Below are 18,076 nucleotides of genomic sequence, written 5' to 3' on the forward strand. Positions count from 1 at the left end.
CTGACTGGGGCCCTCAACCCTTCCTCTGGGACTCAGGGTTTGGATGGTGGTGAAGGAGACCAAGAACCAGGCTATGCCTTGGTGGCGCTCCTGTCCTGGTAGCAAGACAGTCAGAGCCATGGGAGTCGGAATCCTCTCTCTGGGAAGACCGGGAAGGCTTCCTGAAGGAGGGACAGTGGAGCTGGGGCTGTGACGGCTGTGAAGGAGCTCATTAGTAACCCAACCCCAAATGCCCAGCCTCGCTCATCTCTGTCCACACCCAGTGTGCCTAGTACAGTCAGCCTCAGTTAATGGTAGGTAAGTCCACTCCCTTCTCATTCGCAGCCTCTATTCTATTTCTTGACCCCCAGGACATATGCGCGTGAAGCTGTGAGGAAAAAGTTTACACAAGCCCGACATGTGGAGTCCTCTGATGAAGATGGCTATGACTGGGGCCCAGCCACTGACGTATGAGCCCCTCCCAAGTGGCAGCTGGTCACCCTCCCTTTTCCTCCCAGGAGCTCGGACTCAGTTTCCCATACAGAACCTCCAACCCTGCTCTTTCCACCTGGTCTTTAATAAATATTTTCACAGCACTGGCTTCTAGTGGCTTCCAGGAAGGACATGGGAGCCAGAGTTAAGTCCTGTCTTTCCGCTCTTAACCCCACACACCCTGATCCGAGACCTGATCCATTTCATAAGCTTTTAATTTTTTTTTTTTTTACATCAGAAAATAATATAGAGCCAAGAATCCTCTGCGGCCCCCGCTAGCCAAGGAGGCGCCGCTGACTGGAGTCCCAGGGCCAGCGGGGCTAAGGCACAGTGGTGGTGGTGGGGGGGGGGGGGTGGCTGGTCACAAGTATACAGGCTGCTCCTGGCCTGTGAGCAGGCGATAGGTGGTGGCCGGCATGGTCTTGATGTGGACCTGGGGGATGGGAGAGGAGGCGGGGGGTTGGGGTGGGCCTGGGCTGGTGGGAGGGCACCCCCAGTCCCACCCACTGCCCACGCACCTCCGTGTGGGCCTCGGTGAGCAGTTCAATGACACGGGCATGCGGTGTGGCCACCACACTGTGTCCGTTGATCTCGATGATTCGGTGTCCCACGCGAACGCCCCCACGCTCAGCGATGCCGCCCCGGAGGAGACTGCAGATCTGACGGGACAGGAAGGGGCCACGATGCTCAGGGGGCCGTGCTTGGGGCTGCCCACCCCCAACACAGTGCTCGGGGCTGGGGCCTCACAATGCCGTCCTCCACGCAGAACCCCAGCTGCTCGCGGGCGTGGGGCCGGTGAATGATGGCCGTGGTGACTGGCGGACAGTGGACGATGCTGAGGGTCACCAACGTCTGCGACTTGACCTCCTGTGCAGGACAGGGGCTGTTGGCCTAGCTGGGCTTCCGGGGGGGCTGCTGGACCTCTTGGCAAGTTGCAGCCTCCTCTGGGCCTCAGTTTATCCACCCGGAAAATGGAGATTTGGAGTCAAGGCTCTAGATCAGTGATGGCGAACCTATGACATGCGTGTCAGAGGTGACACACGAACTCATTTTTTTGGTTGATTTTTCTTTGTTAAATGGCATTTAAATATATAAAATAAATATCAAAAATATCAGTCTTTGTTTTACTATGGTTGCAAATATCAAAAAATTTCTCTATGTGACACGGCACCAGAGTTAAGTTAGGGTTTTTCAAAATGCTGACACGCCGAGCTCAAAGGGTTCGCTATCACTGCTCTAGATTCTAGAAGACCCCTCAAGAAGCAGTTAAGAACACAGATAGGAGTCGGATGGCCTCGGGGTCGGAGCTGTGTGACCTCTCACCTCTCTGACTTCCTGGGCCTCAGTGTCCTCATGGTCAAAAGCAAGTTCTAAAGTGTCTACCAGGCAGGGTTACAAGCACGTAGTGTCATGCTGCGTGGACTGTCAGACCTCCTCTTCTGACCTGGCCGGGTCCCTCCTCATTCCTGAGCCTCGCTTTCCCTCCTTGGGCAACAAGGTTCCAGACTCAAGAACACACTTGCTGCCTCATGGCCGACGGGAAACGCTGCTGGCATTGCCACTAGCTGCCTGTACTCCGGCCCTGCTCCTGCACCAGGGAGGTCGCCCTGGAGGGTGACTTCCCCTCTCCCAGCCTGTTTCCCTAAGCTCATAGGAGCTGGTCGGATTCTACCATGTCCCTTCTGGGCTGGGTCCCAGGGACGTGTCCAGAGTAGGTACCTCTGTACCCTTCCCAGATCCATGGAGAGGCAGGCCTGCCGCCTGGGGCCCTTAAGCCAGCCCTTCTGGCCCCTGCCCCCCAGGACTCACGCGTATGGCAGCTTGGACACTGGCCAGTGGCAGCCCCACTAGACTGGTCCCGTTGATGGCAGTCAGGCGGTCCCCGATGCTGAGGGACCCCGAGCGCTCAGCGGGACCCCCATGCAGCAGGTTGGCAATGACGGCCGTGGGCAGCAAGGATCCCCAGCCTGACTCCACCAGGGCCACGCCCAAGCCCTCACCCTGGCGCTTCTCGATGACCACCTAGGAGAGGACATGGGTGGGACGGAGATGAGGGCCGCTCGGTGGGGGCCAGGAAGGGGGTGGCCCACCCGCTCGCTCACCTCCTTGCAGTTCTCGCTGTTGGAGAAGTGGTCGAGGTCCCCATTGTGGAGGTAGCCGGAGCCCGTGGCCCCCTGGCTTGCCTGGGTGCCCACCTGGCTGGGGTCAATGCCGCTTTCCCGCAGAAACTGGCTGTAGGCCACTGCGAAGGCCTGGCCGATGGCCTGAGCAATGAGCTGGGCCTGTGGAGAGGGGCAGCAGCTCCCAGGGGGTGTCCCACCCTCCTTCTGGTCCCCCAAATCCCCTGACATCTTCAGAGTCCAACCCACCCACCCACCTAGGACAAGATTCCCAGGAAACAGCCTACAAGGATTTTGGGAAAATAGCCACTGTCTTAGGAAATCAGGAGACAGGCCCGGGGCAGGGAAGGTTTCGGGATTCGGCACCAGCCTCCAATCTTAGGGGAAAAACGGGAATATGTGGGACCTATTGGAGGGATGGAGGGACCTGCCAGCACGGAGGACCAAGAGAGGGCAGTGGGCTTTACAGGAGGGTGGACACTGGAGCCCAGCTGCTCACATCATCCGAGTGGAAAACGTGGCAGATCATCTTGTAGAGCCGGTGGCCATGGGCCTGGGATGCCGGGCGCCGGGCCAGTCGCCGGCGGGCCATGATCACCAGCACACTGCCGATGTCTGCGATGTAGGAGATGGTCTGCAGGGCGTGGTCCATCATGGCCTCCTGGAAGTGGGGGAGATCAGGCCTGGGCAGGCTGCGGAGGTCTCCGTGGAGCCCCCCCAGGTACCAGAGACGGGGCCTGAGCCCTGTACCTGGGAGTCGGCCATCAGAACCTTGATCCGCTTGGTGGAGATGAAGAGGTCCACCTCCGTCATGGGCTGGGTCTCCCCATCAGGGGCCTGTGGGGGTGGGGAGGGAGGTAGAGGAACCCAGAGACCCAGCCTCTGCCCCATCAGGCTCCCGGGCCTTGGAGGACCTAGTCTGTAGCCTGCCTGCCCACCCACCCTCCTGCCCGCCCCTGGCTTCACCTTGACGCGGTCCATGGCCTCCTGGGCCTGCGCCATTCGAGTGCTGGGGGGCGGGTTCCTCTCGGACACCAGCTGGGTGGAGCCCAGGTATTTGGCCCCAAATATGACACCATCACAGAGGTCTTCATGGTCACAGGGACCTGATACTGAGGGCAACAGCAGAGGCAGGTCAGCCCGAGAGCCCCGGCCAGGCTTGTCCACCCTCATGGGTTTGGTCCAGGGTTCTGGCTGTCTGAATAGTCTGGAAGCACAGAGAGATCTACGCTCTCATGACTTGGTACTGCTGACTCACACAGGTCTGCCCACTTTCCCAGAACTATCCCACCAGCGGGAGACACACCCAGCAGCTTGGTCTTCGGAAATCTAGAACCGTGTGGTCCGGCACCCTAGAGCCAGCTCTGTCCACGTCTAAGATTCCCAGGCAGAGGAAGGGGCTTTTGTGAGTCCAGCAGCACAGCTAGATCCAAAACCAGCACTGGTCGCCTGGCCGTCGTGGCTCAGTGGTTAGCGTCAACCTATGAACCAGGAGGTCAAGGTTCCATTTCCGGTTCGGGCATATACCCGGGTTGTGGGCTTGATACCCGGTAGGGGGCGTGCAGGAGGCAGCTGATCGATGATTCTCTCTCATCATTGATGTGTCTTATCTCTCTCTCCCTCTCCCTTCCTCTTTCTCAAATCAATAAAAACAACAAAAACCCCAGCACTAGTGCTAACAGAAACCTCCACACTATGTTTCTAGAATTCCATGATTAGACTAGAACCAGATGGTCCCACTCCCATTTCTAAAACCGGCAACACTATAGAACTGTGGTCAATTCCACTCAATGGTTCTGGAATTCCCCCTGAATCAATCTGCCGGCAATTAGCTCTACCCATTAGTCTAGAATTCTCCCCTATCCGTACTGAACGGTGGAAAACTCTACTCCGCAGTCATGGAACAGCCCACTCGGGGAGAGGCAACTCTTCAGAAATCTAAAACTCACGCTGTCCACAAGCCCAGATGGCTCTGAGTTATGTCTCTAGAACTCCGAGAGGTTTCAAACCGCAGGATTGTCAGGGGTTCTAGAAACCTACATCACTCCAGAATCAGACTTTTCCACTCCATGATTCCAGAATGTCTTAATCATCACAGCACAGGCAGCTCTTCCTACGGTTCTAGAATCCCCCCAATGATTCATGACCACAGACGCACTCACGGATTCTGAGAATTACTTGAACATCCAGAAACAAACAACTCTGGGCATGGTTCAAACCAGCCCAGAAGCACACAAAGCTTTGCCCCCATGGCTCTAGAATCCCCTGAGCAACATAAAACCAGACAACCACTCTGCCTGCAGTTCTAGAATGTTCTAACCAATAGCTATTGCTTTTTTTTGTTTTAGAACCACAGGTATAGGTCCCAGTGAAGCAAACCCTACTTCTGTGTGTGAGGTTAAACTACAGATATCTCTGCCTGTTGTCCTTCATGATCTAAGCATTCTGGAACAACACACAACTCTGCTCTGGGTTCCAGAACTGAATCATCCAATATCACAGCCACCGGGCACACGTGGGCATGATGCACTTGAAATGTGGCGGGTCTGGATTGAGATGTGTTGTTAAATACAAAATGCACACTGAATTTTAGCTCTAATATGAACAAAAAGTAAAATAATTTTAAAAAATTATTTTATGTTAAAATGTTATTTTAAATACATTGGGTTAATTAAAATGAGTTATTAACCTTACCTGTTTATTTTTTTAATTTGAAAATATATATATATATATATATTTTTTAAATATACTTTTTATTGATTTTTTTACAGAGAGGAAGGGAGAGGAATAGAGAGTTAGAAACATCGATGAGAGAGAAACATCGATCAGCTACCTCCTGCACACCCCCTACTGGGGATGTGCCCACAACCAAGGTACATGCCCTTGACCAGAATCGAACCTGGGACCTTTCAGTCTGCAGGCTGACGCTCTATCCACTGAGCCAAACCGCTTAGGGCTGAAAATATATATTTTTTTAATTTATAGATTTGAGAGAGAAAAAGAGAAACAACGATTTTGCTGTTCCACTTATTTATGCATTCATTGGTTGATTCTTACGTGTGCCAACTGGGGATTGAATCCACAATCTTGGCAAAGTATCAGGATGATGCTCTAACCCAGTGGTTCTCAACCTTCTGGCCCTTTAAATACAGTTCCTCATGTTGTGACCCAACCATAAAATTATTTTCGTTGCTACTTCATAACTGTCATGTTGCTACTGTTATGAATCGTAATGTAAATATCTGATATGCAGGATGGTCTTAGGCGACCCCTGTGAAAGGGTCGTTCGACCGACAAAGGGGTCATGACCCACAGGTTGAGAACCACTGCTCTAACCAACTGAGCTACCCAGCCAGAGCCATAACTAGAAAACCTCAAGTCATATATAGCTCACACTATTTTGTATGGCACCCCTCTAGAACTTTCTGATGACTCCTCTAGAATTGGGCAGCTCTGCTTAGTTCTAGAATATCTCCTACTGGTCTAGAGCCACAGAGACTTTCTATTCGCTCTATGGTTCTAGAACTTCCAGTCTGACCAGAACCATACAGCTCTGTTCATCATTCCAGAACACACAGGAGCCCAGGTTCCCCTCACCTAGAACCACAGGCACAATGCCCAGTTCTGGAACTCCCTAGGTGAGTTATAACTCCACCACCAACTCTAGAACCTTCTTGGAACTATAGGTCTAAACAATCTCCTCTTTTTACAACCAGACTTTGCTTTTGACATAGAGCCTCAGATAGTTTTGGGGAAAATTCTAGAATATTCCAGATGGTCAAAACTGGTCTTTCCCATGCCTTTGGAGCAGGGATTAGCGAACTTTCCTGCAAAGGGCCAAACAGTAAATTATTTTTATTTTGTGGAACAGGTGGTCTCTGTTGCAACACAAAAGCCACCACAGACAATATATAAACGAATAGATATGATGGTGCCCCAATAAAACTTTATTTGTGGACACAGAAACTTGAATTGCATTATTATTTTCACGTGTCAAGAAATGCTGCGCTTCTTTTGGGTTTTCCAAGCACTTACAAATACAAAAGCCATTGTAGCACACAAGACATACCAGAACAGGTTGTGGGCCAGAGTTGGTCCACAGACAGTAATTTGCCAACCCCGGCTCTAGAACAGAGTGCCACAAATACCCCAGCCTGTCGTGCTGTCTTCTACTCATTCTAGAATATTCCCAAAGCTGTCTCTCTTCTCTCAGGCCTTCAGGAATCAACCTAAAACCATTCTCAGAGCCTCTCTAGAAGCAACTCCTTACTGGCAAACTCTGAGTCAGACTTCAGGAGCCTGATTCAGGCTGTTCGGAAACCCCTAGGTTCCTGGGGGCAGGGTGGGTGGGACACTCACCCTCCTGGAAGGCAGGGTATGAAGCCGCGGTCTTGGGGCTCTAGAAGATAAAAGAGGAGCAGGACTGAGTCCCCCTGGCTTGGCTCCTGGCAGCAGAGAAGGTCTGGGGGTTGGGGCAAGCACTACCTGGGCTCTGGCAGGCCGCTCTTCAGGAGCAATCAGAGGGACCGTCTCCAGCCAGGGTTCCGGGGAGCTGCTTGAGCTCTTGCGGCCATGCTGCTCAGCACAGGCTCCCTCTGCCCATTCTGGGGAACCAGTATCCCCATCTGGGTCCTCAGGGGGCTGTAATAGGTGAGGAGCAGGGTCTGGAGGCTCCTTGGGACAAGGCTGGGAAGGAGGGCACTCCTCGAGGTGCAAAAGGCTCAGCAGGTCGTCCCTGCCAGCCTCAGCAGACAAGAGCCCATGGGCATCAGCCACGTCCTGGGAGGCCAGGCCATGACCGGTGGCAATGTGCAGGGGGCAGGGGAGTCCATCTGGGGACAGGCCCACCAGATCACCCGGCAGAGCCTCCAACTGCTGCGCCAGATCCTGAACGTTTGGCCCGTCAAGTTCCATCTGACTCAGGCTGCACGGGCCTCCTGGCACTGGGTCCCACTGGCAGTCAGGACTGTGGTCCTGAGAGGGCGCATGTGTGTCCCTGGGCTCCTCCAAGTCCATGGCCAGAGGCCCTGAAGGGAGTGGGGGAGTTGTCAGGAATTCAAGGCCTGGATCCAGGCTCAGGCCAGCATCTGAAAGAGATTCAAAGATGAGATTTCCTGGGTACCAACTTGGTGCTAGGTGTTAGCTGGGGGCTGTTTATATATAACACATAATTTAATCCCACCATATCCTGCAATGTAGGGTCTGTTATGATTCCCATTTTCCAGATGAGGAAACTGAGGCACAGAATGAGCAGTTGTAAGGCAGTGTGACATCCCGGGTGTCAACCCTGACTTATCCCCATCGTGGAACCTGTTCACCGCAGCCCTTACTCTTCTAAGTCTTTCTCCCCCGGGACGTGGTACCCAGGCTGGAGATACACCCCCTGGCTATACAGACCCAACAGGTGCAGGTCCCAGGGATCCTGGACTCAAAAACCCAACCCAAGACTTAGGCCCAGGACCTCAGACTGAAAACTGGAGACCCAAGACACCAGAAAGCCGACCCTAATCTCAAAACCTCCAATGCCGCGCTCAAGATGGACCCGCAGACTAAGACCCGGACCTCAGATCCGGTCTGAGTCTAAAACTAAGAACCCAATCCTTATGCAGACCCAAGATTCATGGCTTCAGACCCGTAGCCGCAGGCGTCGGCCCCAGGCCCCGCTCTGCCCCTCCAAGACACTCACTTCGCAAACCGAGGCGGCCTCACCCGCAGCGGCCCCACATCCCAGGCCGCCAGGGTCTTCCCAGCGGCCCGACGCTCACCTTTCCTGGTCAGGGCGCCGGCAGATCGCCCCGCTTTCCCGGCCTACTGGGCATGCGCTCCCTTGCGGAGCCTGCTGGGAAATGTAGTTCTTCCAGCCTACCTCGCCGCGCGGGGGCGCCAGGTATCAGAACTGCAAGTTCGAATCCCAAGCCTCCGTTTACGTAGCGTGGGAATCGGGGCTGGCCTCTGGGCCTGTTTCCTTAACTGCAAAATGGGGTTAATAATCGCTATCGGTTTCCTACGACTGTGGTCGTTATTCCAAGGGATGACCTATGGGAAGATATGAGACTGGAAAATACTAACAGAGAATGAGAGATGGTCTCTTTAGACTCTAGATCCGAGAGACAGCGGAAGTAGCATGGGGACCCAATTGTATACAGACTTCCCATTTGGCTCACAGTAGGGAGGCTGAATGACGCACCTTGGCTTAACGTTTCCTCCCTGAACCTTGGTTTTCCCAATTATATTTATCTTTTTTTTTAATTTTTAGTTTCCTCAGTTCTAAATTGGTAATAATAATAGGAGAGGTAATATCTCGTAATTGTGAGGATTAAACAAAATCAAGCCGGTTAAGGATTTAACAATTGGGCTGGAATATGAACCTGTTACTATCTAATAGACCTTTAGGCTTTGGGTATTTGCGCATTGAATAGAATCAGGAATGTATAAGGTGTGATCTTTAAAGTAAATAACCGAAGAAGGGCAAGAAGTCAATGAAACACCCCTTTAAAATCGCCTCATACAGTAATATATCAAAGAACTTAAGTCTTAGGCTGAAATACTACATTTCCCAGGAATCTCTAGGAGCCTCTATCGCTCAAGCACCCTGTGGCTGCTGACGTCTCAAAAAACGTGTACGTGCAGGCAGCCGGCGTACGTCATGGCGGCCAGACGCTTATTCGGGGCTACGCGGACCTGGGCTGGCTGGCGGCCTCGGGAGCTCCCGGACCCCGCCGCTCCTGGAAGACTCCTCGTCCGGGATTATGCCAAGAAACCAGGTGAGCTGGGTTAAGAGAGACCAAAATGGGAACAGTGAGGACATTGGGTAATTTGCATTGCGCAGGCGCTGGTTGGGGAGGTGGTTCTTAGAATCAAGGCACCCGCGGGAAGTGGCCTGCCGCTAGGTTTTACGCGCAGGCGCAGTTTGAGGGACGTAGGGCTCAGTTGGACTCTGAGCAGGCACCAGCCTGAAGCTGAGCAGCCAGGGACGGCCGTGTGACTTACGTGGAGCAGACGCGCTTCACTGCGCAGGCGTGGGTTTGTTTTCTTGGGGAGCGGGGGAGGTGGGGTAAGGTCAGGAACTTGCTTCCCAATCCTGTTTCTTCCCCTAAATGACTGTGTGACCCTTTGCATGTCATCACCAGAAATTCGAGGAGTCCAAGTATTGACCACTTAAGCAAAACCAAAACAAAGTTATTTGAATTTTAGCTGGATACCACCATGCCTGATCTTTGTTGAAAGAAGGAATTGCCAAATATATGTTAGGTCTTAAAGAGACGTAGCAGCACTTTCTTTGTGAGATAAACAGAAAGAATCAAAACAGAATTGAAAAGGAGTGACTTGGTCACTCGGAGCATCATTGTTATTTACTGCAGTATCCATGTCCAACTTAAAAATCATTTGAGTGCTGTAGACAGGGGCCAGCCAGGGCCTGGGGCCACCCTGAGAGACTAGGGACAGGGAAGGAAGGCTGGCCTCCAAAGGGTGGCGCTGGGCTGAACCGGGCTGAACTCTTACCTCCTCCCCACTCCAGTCCTTAAGGGGGGCAAAGGCGGCAAAAGCGGTGTGGTCAGTGATGTCCTGAAGGACCCAGAGGTGTGCACAGACCCTGTCCGGCTCACCACGCATGCCATGGGTGTTAACATCTACAAGGAGGGCCAGGACGTGGTCTTGAAGCCGGATGCCGAGTACCCCGAGTGGTGAGTGGGCCAGGCTGGAAAGTGAGGAGGAGCCTGCCTGATCAGATCTGAGGTTTTGGGGAGGACTTCCCTCGGGAGGCAATGCATGAGTGAAGACCTGAGTGGGTGCAAGGGAACAGCCAGTGCAAAGGCCCTGGGGCAGTATTGTACCTGGTTTTTAGGGACAAGGTGGAGAGCAGGGGTAGATAGGGCAGGGAGGTCATGGAACCCAGTCCTGCCAGGGCCTGGGGGCTGCAGGGATTTCAGTTTTGCACTTAGCCTTGAGATCATTAGCAGAGCATGGAAACCACTGACAGTTGCTGATCCTTAAAGCTGGGGAAGGTGCAGAAAGGTTGAGTGGGAGGGGAGGCATTACAGGTGCACAGCATGGACAGTGGCCAGGAGGCAGGAGAAGACTTGGCATGTGCCCACCTCAGACATCAGCACTATTGGGATGGAGGTGCCCCCTTGTTCCACAGCCAGAAACCTGGCTCAGGGAAGGTGAGGGAGCACCCTGAGATCACAGCCCAGGGACCCAGATCTGCCAGTGCCTCGGCATTGCCTCTGCCCAAGGTATCTGGGGCCCAGGAGTTGTGGATGGCTGTTGGGCAGCCCTGATTCCTGCCCGTACCCCATCAGGCTGTTCCAGATGAATGTGGGCCCCCCCAAGAAGCTGGAGGAGCTGGACCCTGAGTCCTGGGAGTACTGGCGGCTGCTGCGGAAACACAATATCTGGCGCCACAACCGGCTGAGCAAGAACCGAAAGTTTTAGTGGAGGAGGGACTGAAGCACCCTGACTCACCAAGGACCTCGCCAGGCCCCCGAGGAGGACCCCAGAGGGGCACAACACCTCCCCATCCTGCCCCATGAAAGACTTTTCCTGGAGAAAACAGACTTTTGCTTACCTGTGTTCTTTGTGGCCTCCACAGTGAAGCTGGGTCATGGCCATGGGGACCAATAAAGACCTCTTGGGGGGTTGTCATTGGCAGGTCCTGGATGCTACTCAGTGCTGTGTGATGTTGGGCCATTGGGAAGTGGAGCGTGTGGCAGGGAGGTGGGCACCTCCTCAGACACAGTGGTTCCTAGTCATTGGCTGGGCTTGTGTAGGTCCATCTTCGCCTCCAGGCTTCACTGGGCTTCTTAGCCTGATTCCTGGAATTCTAGCACTGCCCAGGAAGCCTCAATCCCTCAAGTGGGAGGTTTTTTTACCAAGACTTCTCTTGGTTGCAAGGGATTCAAACCTGACTCAAGCGGTGTGCAGCAGAACAGAATTTTCAGCTTCGGGAACTGAACTGCCCAGGGGTAGGGTTCGCTTCAGGCATGGTTGGATCCAGATGCTTCCATACTCAGCTGTGTGGCTCTCTTCTCCCTCTGTGTCCATTTGACCCCCAGTAGGTAGGTCTCTAGGGCAGGGGTGGCTCCAGGGCTCCTGACTGACACCCTCCTACCCAGTTCAGCGAGCCTTGCCAGATGGAAGGGCTTTCCCTTTCCTTCCTGCCAAGGTCACAGGGGTCATCTTCATTGGCCACTCACGTGAGCCCAGGGACACAGGCCTACCAACCATCCTGGAGTGTACATGGGGTACGTGAACATGATCCACAGCCCCAGTGAGAACCTCAGCTCTGGGTGGCCCTAACTCCTGCCCTGCCTGGCTGTGAGGGCTGGATCTCCAAGACAGGGTCCAGGGGATGAGGCCCGTGCCCACCAGATTGGAGGAGGTGGGGGCGGGAATCCACTAAGCAGTACCTGTGAGGTCCCACCCTCCCTGCTGTGGCCTCAACCTCTCCTTCAGAGATGGGGTTGGAGGGTTGGCACCACCCTCAGCCTCTGGGTCCACATGCTGGCTGGGGAGGGTGGGGTCCCCACAGCTAATTCTGCCTGGTCCCAGGAAAAGGAGCCTTTATCAGCTTGGGAGGACTTTGCCAAGGGGATTATTGAAAACCTACCCTCCCAGGTGGCCCGCCCTGGGCATGCGGCTTATCCCAACACTCCCATGACTCACCCTTAGGGTAAAATCAAAGCTGTAACTTCCATAGGCCCTGCCTGCCCTGCCCCCATCGCCTCCCTGCCCTCACCTCCCTCTCACTCTCACTCTGCTCCATGTGGCACAGAGGCTCCTCGATGCTCTTCCAATACCCCTCTGGGTTCTGCCCCAGTGCCTTTGCACTTGCTATGCCTGTTGCCTGGGTCGCTCTCCCCCAGGTGTCCCCATGGCTCCCTCCTTCACCTCCTCCAGTGTGTGCTCTGAGTTCACCTCCATGAGCCCTCCTTCACCACCATATTAAACTGCAGCACCTGCCACTCCGTTTGCCCTTCCCAGTGTTGTCCTCCCTAGCATTTACCACCAGCTGGCGTTTCATGTTTTATTTATTTTTTAATTGTGCATCTTGTCTCTCCCACTGGAGTGGCTCATTAGGACAGGAATTTTTATCTGTTTTGTTTAGTGTTGTGTCCCTATCGCTTACTGGATTTTTGTTGTTGTTGTTGCTGTTGTCATTAATCCTCACCCTAGAATATTTTTTGAAGATATTTTTCCATTGATTTTTAGAGAGAGTGGAAGGATGGGGGAAAGACAGAGAGACACATCGCTTGGTTGCCTCCCAAACAGGCCCTGACCGGGGCCAGGGATCAAGCCTACAACCAAGGTACATGCCCTTGACCAGAATCAAACCCGGGACCCTTTAGTCCTCGGGCCAATGCTCTATCCACTGAGCCAAACCGAGGGCCCTATTGCTTACTGGATGAACGGATGGATGAATTAGTGAAGTGAGTTGACAGAACAAATGCTGGCCCACCAGTGCCCCATCCCACCCTCGCTGGGCTGGGAGATGTAACAGGGTCTCTGGTCAATGGGGACATAAGCCACACTCTGAATCATGGAGGGAACAAGGATAAGGATGGACAGTATTTGCCTAGCCTCAGCCTAGTTCTCTCTTAGGCCCGGCCTGGGTCCAACTGCTTCCAAAGCCAGCAGGGACCCAGTGATGCCTGGGGCAGTGGAGTCAGGCAATGCGTGAGTCCCTCTCGGCTTTGTGGCCTCAGGGAACTGGCTTCCCATCTCAGTTACCCCCCTGTAAAATGGGGCTGACCCTCACCTGAGGGGCTCGGGCCAGGAGCACACCGTGAAAGGAAGCAGCTGGGCATGAGCTGCTCTGCTGTTAGTTATTTCTCGGAGAGGGAGGCCCTGAGAGCTGGGTGGCTCTGCTGGTGAAAGATTAGCAGGGTTTTAGATTCAGTGACGAAGAATTCAGGTCCTGGTGGCTCCCGATTCCAGCCTTACAGTCTCAGAGTCTCCGAATCCACCCACCCACACACCTCCCTTAGACGGGCCGCTGAGGCCCAAGGAGGGGCAGAGATGCCCTCGAGGCCACCCAGAACCCGCCTCGCCTCCCTGGCCTGAAAGTCCTATGGCCGCCTCCTATCCAGTCTCCCGGAAAGGCAGGGTGCGGCGGGGTGCGGACCTGGCATGGTGGCCACAGACGGAGGGTGGGGATGGGCAGCCTCCTTCCTCATTGATAGACCGGCCTGCTGGTGGGCTGCTCCGTGACCTTGGCCGAGATCTGTCACCCCAGGCCCTCGGGACTGGCCGAAGAGGGAGACTGGTCGGCACCAGGCTCAAGCCGATGGCCAGGCCCTGTCCAGAGCCTGTGCGTGCTCCTTGGCCAGAAACCGAATGGATGCCTCCTCCAGAGTGAAGCCTTCCATGAAGGCCGGACCAAAGGCGTGAGGCCCGAAGGATGCCTGCAGCCCTGGGGCTGGGCCCAGGAGGTGAGTGAGGCCTGGCCTGGTAGGGGGCCCGGGGCCCAGCCAGGGCTCCAGAGGCAGTGGAATGGTTGGAGGGCGGGCAAAGGGCAGTGCTGGGGCCCCGGGGAGCCTCGAGGCTGCCACAGCCCCAGAGCCGGACTCCAGACGCTCCTGGCGCCGCCACTTGGCCCGACGGTTCTGGAACCACACCTGGAAGCAGCAAGAGGGTGCTTCCAGCCCAGAGCAGTGGGGAGGCGTCCCTCCCGGGCCTCCGAGCCTCGCAGGTTCTGCCTGCTGTGGGACCTGACTCCCTCCCTGCTGCAGGGCCATGTTTTTTATTCTGCTTCAGGGCTGTCCGGAGAGAAGAGGCCCTGCCTCACGGCCCCATCACATCACCTAAGTCTGTTCTGAACCTCATTCCTCCTCCCCGTTCTCTTTAATCAGGCCCCTCCGGTCTTCCCTGGCCTTCGATCAGGAAGTGCCAGCTTGGCTCACAAGCTCTTCCTCAGCTTCGTTTTCCGGCTCGCCTTCCACCCCCCTCCCCCGCTCAACGGGAAAACTTCTAACTTAACCCTGCACATCCTTGCGCATGCTGTTTGGATGCCTAGAGAGATGCCCCTTCTCCTTTCTAGCAGGCAAACTCCTACTCAGATGTCATAGCCCCAGGCCCAAATCCCCTCCTCCGGGCGGCATCCCATGCACTGGGAGGGCCCCTATCGGCTCTGGCTCCCCCCCTGGGTCATTGAGGGCTGCCCTCACCTGCACCCGCACCTCCGGTAGGTGCACCTTGGCCGCCAGCTCCTCGCGGCTGTAAATGTCCGGGTAGTGGGAGGCCTCGAACGCCCGCTCCAGCTGGTGCAGCTGGTACGTGGTGAAGGTGGTGCGGTTCCTCCGGTGCTGCTTCTTGGGGGCCTCCTCACAGGGGGCCGGCCCCCCACCCTCAGCCGCAGGCCCCTCACCAGGGCTCAGGAACATGGCTCCTCCTCGCCGCCTCCTGGTGGTACAGCAGGACAGAGGGTGGTGAGGCCGCAGGAGGGACTGCCAGCTGGGAGGGCAGGGGACCCCCAGGACCTGCTGGGTGTGGAGTATGATGTGAAGGGGCTCTTCCCTCACAATGTCCTAAATCCGTTCTATCGGTTTCAGATGATCTCATTTTCTCCCTCTGTCTGCACTTCCTCTGACTTTTCTGTCCCCCACCTCGTTTCCTCTTTCCCTTGGAGCTCTCCCTGACTTCCTCTCGCTCTGTCTTCATCTTTCTGTGTGTCTCCCTCTGTGTCTAGACCCCCAGGAAAGCTGGCTGGGACACTGCTCCTACTGCTTCCTCACCCCCAAGTCCTCTGCCTGGTGGGCTCCCTGCACCCCCAGCTCCCCCCACGCCTGCCTTGCTCACCTGCTCAGCACGCACCACCCCTAGCAGCCCCTCTTCAGCCCAGGTATCCACAGGCCCAGTGGCCGGGCCCAGCCAGCGCTGGGGGTGGGGGGAGGATTAGTACAAGGTGATTAATTGAGGTGGCCCCTTCCATCTGGCTGCGCTGAGCCGCTGAGGGAGGAGGGCCAGGCAGGCGGAGGACTGGGGAGGGGCTGGTGTTGAGGTGTTGAGGGGACACTGTGGACCTGGGTCCTCCTCCCCTTGCAATAGGACAGCAGCAAGGGCCTCCCAACCTCTGGGTCTGTTTTCCTGGCTGTAAAACATGGACACCAGGACCTGCCTACCCCTGGGCTCTCACTGGGACTCAGTGAGGAGATTAAAGGATAGGGCGCCGCACAGTGGTGGGCGCGCAGTGAGTGCGCAGTGTCTGCTGTTCCTGGTTTTACCAGAGGGGGCAGAAGAGGGCCCTTAGACTCACATGTCAACGGAGCTGGGGAAGCAGAGGTCCCAAAAGGTGAAGGCAACTTTAGGGGGCTCCTTGGACCCTGAGCAGGGCTTGGCCTAAGGGCCCTTTAGCTGGGTTTGAGGTTTGAATAAACATTTATTGAGCACTTAATTGTATACCAGTGAACAAGACAGACACAGATCTTGGAGCTGACATCCTAGTTGGGAGATGACCAGCGGCTATAACGTAAAATATAGTGTCAGGTGGCTAGAGGTCTAGAGAGAAAACTCCAGCAGGACAGGGAGGGGGCTACACGGGGTTGCTCTTTAAGGAAAGTGATCAGAATGGGGATGAGGGCAAGGCTGCAATTCTGGACAAGATGGGTGTGAAGGGGAGGGTGCCAGGGAGCCATGGGAGGTTGTGGAGCAGGGAAGGGACACAGGCAGACGGTATTTTGGACGAGTCCCTGCTTTGGAGATGGGAGGAGGATGGGGATGTCACAGAACTGGTGGCCTGAGAGCTGGAGCAGGGTCCAGGGGACGACCCTGAGACTGGTTGCCAGCCCTCCCAATCCAAGAAGCCTGGGGGCTCAGGCAAGGGTGCCCTGGAAACCCCGAGGAGGAGGGGTCTGGGAATGGGGGGCCAAGGTGAGGCCTGAAAATCGGTTGCTGGATTTAGTGGAGGCCCAGGCCCTCAGATGGCCTGAGGAGCGAATACAAGAGAAAGCAGAGATCTTTCTGGAACATTGGCTTTGTAGGGAGAGACACACATGGAGACAGAGACAGTGTCAGGCACCCCCCCCCCCCGCCCCAGAAAAGGGGTGACGTCCCCGGAGGAATCAGGTCCCACTGCAGGGACCAGTGGCCTTAGAGAAGGAGCCGGCTGGGGCTCCGTGTCTCATGCGAGGGCCGAGATCAGGAGGCCGAAGAGGCCCCAGAGGTCGTGAGCCCAGGCTGCCGGGGGCGGGGGGCGAGAGGGGGAGCTACTGTTCCCGGCCCTCCCAGGACTCAGCCGGCCAACTAGGAGTCAGGCTCTGGGCTCGATGGCCGGGGAGCCGGCCTGCGGGGCCGGCAGGTAATCCCCTTATGCAGTGGTTCTCAACCTTGGCTGCACATTAGAATCACCTGGGAATCTTTTTAAAATCCTGATTTCCAGGCCTCATCCTCTGGAAATTCTGTTTCTTTGTTACTAATGCTGTGGCCCCACCCCATAACAAAGAAACAGAATTTCTGGAGGACGAGGCCTGGAAATCAGGATTTTAAAAAGATTCCCAGGCGATTCTCATGTGCAGCCAAGGCTGAGAACCACTGGTCTAATGGCTTCATCACTTTAAAACGTTAACAAGCTGCTCGGTTCTCAGGCCCCAGTTAGCTACTTGGCCCCGTTGGTTAAGAGGCTGCAGAGGGGATCCCGGTCAGGTGCAGGTGCTTCCTTGACTGAGCAGGATGTGGCTGAAGGTGCAGATGCCGTGTCAGCGTGAGGGCGGGATTAGGGTGGGGTGGGGCAGGGCCAGGGACTAGCAGCTCCTCCAGCTGGATTAGGGTGTGTGTGTGTGTGTGTGTGTCACCCGCAGGCCACTCTCTGCCTCTTCAGCCTCCCACCCTTTATTTCTCCCTCAGGAAGAATCGCTGAACCCTTTCAGGTGCTGGTGGGGAAACTGAGGCCAGAAGGTGGGCTGGGCTTCAGGGGGCACCTCAGGGGATCAGTGTAACTTTGGGCACTTTCCTGGCTCAGGTGGGGTGGTCAGCTTAGGTGAGAGGGCATACTGGGCCTAGTGTTCCCTCTCCAGCTTGGGGGGTCCTGGGGTGGGATAGCATCCAGCCTGTCCCCAGACCCTGCCAGCCCTAGAGGCTGTCTGGATGGGAATGTCAGCTGAGATGGGGTAGGGGACAGTCACAGCAATAACTGAGCACCAGCTGTGTGCACTCAGCCCTCACTTTCTCCCCACTCTGGGTCCTTACAACACCTGCCCCCCCAAGATGCCTGATCATAGGTGGGGCCCAACCCCCCCCCCCCCAGTTGGCCTGCCGGGGCCACACAGCTAAGGGGCACATCAAGATATGAACCTGGGGCGCAAGCCCAGGGCCCAGCCCCCGTCACCAGAGAGGACAGGATGGGGAGGGCCTCTGGACAGGCTGCTCAGCTGGGTTTTCTTGAGTCTCCAGGTCACTGGGTCAGACTGTTGGGCTGCGACAGCTGGAGGAAGTGGGTGGTCACACCGGAGCATCCCCGGGGGACACAGCTGCCGTGGCTCCTATACACC

General features: G+C 55.6%; 4 protein-coding genes across 6 annotated transcripts in view; 2 read left to right on the forward strand and 2 right to left on the reverse strand.

Moving 5' to 3' along the window:
- Window positions 1-679, forward strand: part of TJP3 (tight junction protein 3) — a 30,724-nt gene extending 30,045 nt beyond the window's left edge. For 2 of the 3 annotated variants that reach the window (XM_036313691.1, XM_036313689.1), the window contains exon 21: window positions 351-679. In XM_036313691.1, coding sequence (XP_036169584.1) covers window positions 351-453 — 103 coding nt within the window. In that variant the 3' untranslated portion in view covers window positions 454-679. The remainder of the gene's footprint in view (window positions 1-350) is intronic. The other variant, XM_036313690.1, reaches the window with a different exon arrangement.
- On the reverse strand, window positions 669-9,239 carry APBA3 (amyloid beta precursor protein binding family A member 3). Its single transcript, XM_036314043.1, is given in 13 exon segments — window positions 669-904; window positions 990-1,130; window positions 1,219-1,338; window positions 2,281-2,493; window positions 2,574-2,753; window positions 3,091-3,252; window positions 3,342-3,428; window positions 3,558-3,703; window positions 6,951-6,990; window positions 7,077-7,678; window positions 8,357-8,392; window positions 8,395-8,453; window positions 9,235-9,239. Coding segments are annotated over 13 exon segments (1,863 nt in total). The 3' UTR covers window positions 669-832.
- MRPL54 (mitochondrial ribosomal protein L54) lies at window positions 9,197-11,247 on the forward strand. The gene is made up of 3 exons (XM_036315171.1): window positions 9,197-9,355; window positions 10,111-10,276; window positions 10,895-11,247. The coding sequence occupies exons 1-3, from the start codon at window positions 9,238-9,240 to the stop codon at window positions 11,025-11,027; spliced, it is 417 nt and encodes a 138-aa protein (XP_036171064.1). The 5' UTR covers window positions 9,197-9,237; the 3' UTR covers window positions 11,028-11,247.
- Window positions 11,248-13,502: 2,255 nt separating this feature from the next.
- RAX2 (retina and anterior neural fold homeobox 2) lies at window positions 13,503-15,104 on the reverse strand. Its single transcript, XM_036314736.1, has 2 exons — window positions 14,759-15,104; window positions 13,503-14,209 (listed from the first exon to the last, which is right to left on the reverse strand). The coding sequence occupies exons 1-2, from the start codon at window positions 14,972-14,974 to the stop codon at window positions 13,871-13,873; spliced, it is 555 nt and encodes a 184-aa protein (XP_036170629.1). The 5' UTR covers window positions 14,975-15,104; the 3' UTR covers window positions 13,503-13,870.
- Between the last annotated feature and the right edge of the window lie 2,972 nt (window positions 15,105-18,076).

This window comes from Myotis myotis, unplaced genomic scaffold, assembly GCF_014108235.1.
Source record: "Myotis myotis isolate mMyoMyo1 unplaced genomic scaffold, mMyoMyo1.p scaffold_m19_p_6, whole genome shotgun sequence".
NCBI classification, from domain to species: domain Eukaryota; kingdom Metazoa; phylum Chordata; class Mammalia; order Chiroptera; family Vespertilionidae; genus Myotis; species Myotis myotis.

What these genes read in the sequence shown, in the direction of transcription:
- MRPL54 (XM_036315171.1), top strand. Translation starts at nt 9,238, where the DNA reads ATGGCGGCCAGACGCTTATTCGGGGCTACGCGGACCTGGGCTGGCTGG. An exon ending in GGATTATGCCAAGAAACCAG is followed by an intron (nt 9,356 to 10,110) that starts GTGAGCTGGGTT and finishes TCCCCACTCCAG; the next exon opens with TCCTTAAGGGGGGCAAAGGC. An exon ending in GATGCCGAGTACCCCGAGTG is followed by an intron (nt 10,277 to 10,894) that starts GTGAGTGGGCCA and finishes GTACCCCATCAG; the next exon opens with GCTGTTCCAGATGAATGTGG.
- RAX2 (XM_036314736.1), bottom strand. Translation starts at nt 14,974, where the DNA reads ATGTTCCTGAGCCCTGGTGAGGGGCCTGCGGCTGAGGGTGGGGGGCCG. An exon ending in TACCGGAGGTGCGGGTGCAG is followed by an intron (nt 14,210 to 14,758) that starts GTGAGGGCAGCC and finishes TGCTGCTTCCAG; the next exon opens with GTGTGGTTCCAGAACCGTCG.